This window comes from Neophocaena asiaeorientalis, unplaced genomic scaffold, assembly GCF_003031525.2.
Source record: "Neophocaena asiaeorientalis asiaeorientalis breed wild unplaced genomic scaffold, Neophocaena_asiaeorientalis_V1.1 scaffold843, whole genome shotgun sequence".
NCBI lineage: Eukaryota > Metazoa > Chordata > Mammalia > Artiodactyla > Phocoenidae > Neophocaena > Neophocaena asiaeorientalis.
In genome coordinates, this window is record NW_020174272.1 from 155,993 (window position 1) to 158,269 (window position 2,277).

Below are 2,277 nucleotides of genomic sequence, written 5' to 3' on the forward strand. Positions count from 1 at the left end.
GCTCCCAGCCTGCACTGGTAGCTCTTTTGGCCACTTAGAGGTGCAGCCACGGCCCCTGGACGGTATTTTGGGTGTTAGACATTTCTTTCCGATGACCCATAGAGTGGCGGGAGGTGGCCACATCGCCAGAAGCTGACGAATTTTCTTGGTCAGTGACTTCCTGCTTTTTAAGACGACCGTGATGAGAAGCAGGGTGATCACAGGCTGTTTTGAGGTGGCCTCTGAGGCCAAGGGGTTTGGAAGATGGCTTGGATAGAGGGCTGGCACTTGGATGGTAAAAGGAGAAAGTCCACATCCTTGGGAAGAGAGGCAGTGCCTCAGCCCCTCCTTTCTTAGACTGTATTTTGAAGGCTTGTGGGTGTGGGGAGGAAGAGGGGTGGAGGTTCTGGTTCTAGGGGCTCCCGAGGAGTTCTGACTTCTGCTAACTTTTGTTCTCCAGCGACCAACCAGTGGTTCATCCCGGCCGTGAGAGGGGACATCCCTCCTGGATGTGCAGCCTATGGCTTCGTGTGCGATGGGACTCGCCTGCTGGTATTTGGCGGGATGGTGGAGTACGGCAAATACAGCAACGACCTCTACGAGCTTCAGGTAGGCCCTGGTTGTTGGGGCAGGGGCGGGGGCAGGCCCCACGTCACCCAGGACCTTCTCACTCCCTTCAGGTCCCTCCCTCATCAGCACCAGCCCTTCCCTGTGCGGCCAGCGGCCGGCTCATCCCCGATTTAATCAGTGGGTCTTCATTTTGCAGGCAAGCCGGTGGGAGTGGAAGAGACTCAAAGCAAAGACGCCCAAAAACGGGCCCCCTCCGTGTCCTCGGCTCGGGCACAGCTTCTCCCTCGTGGGCAACAAATGTTACCTGTTTGGAGGTCTGGCCAACGATAGCGAGGACCCCAAGAACAACATTCCGAGGTGAGGCTTTGTCCTGTTCACGTGGAATCCCGTGAAGGCGGGTGCTTGCTCACATAGCAGCCAAGCCTGCCGTGCCAAGTGCCTTTCCTTTGTGAAACAAGAGGGTGGCGCTGGATGCCCTCTAAGGAGCTTTCTAACCCCGAGGAGGCCTCGTGGGAGGAGGGCCAGGCCAGGAGGTAGAAACCCACCTTGCCTTGGGCCGGTTCCCGCTCCTCAGACCCAGTTTAGAGCTGGCGCTTTGCTTCTCAGCATCTGCTGCCTGCAGCCTTCGTGATGGGTGTTGTCCTTTCTGAAGTTTGGAGGTAGTCCTGAGATGGTGCCCCCTTTTCACCTGGGAGGCCCTCATGTCACGCCCAGCTTCGTGTGCAGGGCAGACTGGCACACCCCATCCGGCTCTCCCTCTTCTCCTTGCTCTCCTCCTCTGGAGCTTCTGGTAGCCCCTCCCTCGGGGCGAAGGTAGAAGACCTTGGGGTTCGTGCAGCCTCAGCCCCCTTTGTCTCCCCAGGAGTCCACTGTTCAGCCATCGAAGCCGGTGGCCCGCCGTAACTGACTGTCCTTCTCCAGGTACCTGAATGACTTATACATCCTGGAACTGCGGCCAGGCTCTGGAGTGGTAGCCTGGGACATTCCCATCACTTACGGCGTCCTCCCCCCACCCCGGGAGTCCCACACTGCAGTGGTCTACACCGAGAAGGACAACAAGAAGTCCAAGCTGGTGATCTATGGGGGGATGAGTGGCTGCAGGCTGGGGGACCTCTGGACCCTGGATATTGGTAAGATGTGGGTGCGGGCGGCCGGTGTGGGGTGCTGAGTTGGGGCTCACAGGGAGGGGAGCGTCCCGCCTAGCCCTGTACTTGCTGCAGGGCCAGGCTAGGACCCATTTGGGGCTGTCATCTTTGCCCCGAGCTTGTGGTGTTGCTTGAAGAAAGAGCAAGGCTCGGTTGGCTGAGTTGGTCTGCTGTCTTCCAGGAGAGTGAGGGGAGATGGAAGGGCCTTTCTAGAATGGAACTGTGTAGATGAGGTAGCACCTGTCCCTGTTGACTTGTCAGTGGTCAGGCTGTGCCAGGAGCGGAGCCCCCTGGTCTGCCACAGTCAGGGGGGATGTACAGATGCCCTTAGAGCCGTGGGGACTCCTCGGGCTTGTCGGCAGGTGGGGAAGCGGGAGCGGTTGAAAGGAGTTCAGGCTTTCGACCTGAAGAAGGCTGAGGGGAGAAGGTGGCCGACCACACACCTCTGGAGGGTTAGGTGGTCCCGTGGGGCAGCATTGGCGCTCGAAAGAAACAGTGTCTCGGGAGCAGAATCCCCAGCAGCAGCGGCTCTGTAGGTGGCGGAGGCGGTGTGGGAGAGAGTGCGTCTTGCCGGGAGTCAGAA

At 59.2% G+C, this 2,277-nt stretch overlaps 1 protein-coding gene across 1 annotated transcript in view; it reads left to right on the forward strand.

Annotated features, from left to right (window-relative positions):
* Window positions 1–2,277, forward strand: part of HCFC1 (host cell factor C1) — a 22,839-nt gene that overhangs the window by 6,652 nt on the left and 13,910 nt on the right. The window contains exons 2-4 of the mRNA XM_024755734.1: window positions 440–588; window positions 746–906; window positions 1,471–1,679. Of these exons, the coding sequence (XP_024611502.1) occupies window positions 440–588; window positions 746–906; window positions 1,471–1,679 (519 nt within the window). The remainder of the gene's footprint in view (window positions 1–439; window positions 589–745; window positions 907–1,470; window positions 1,680–2,277) is intronic.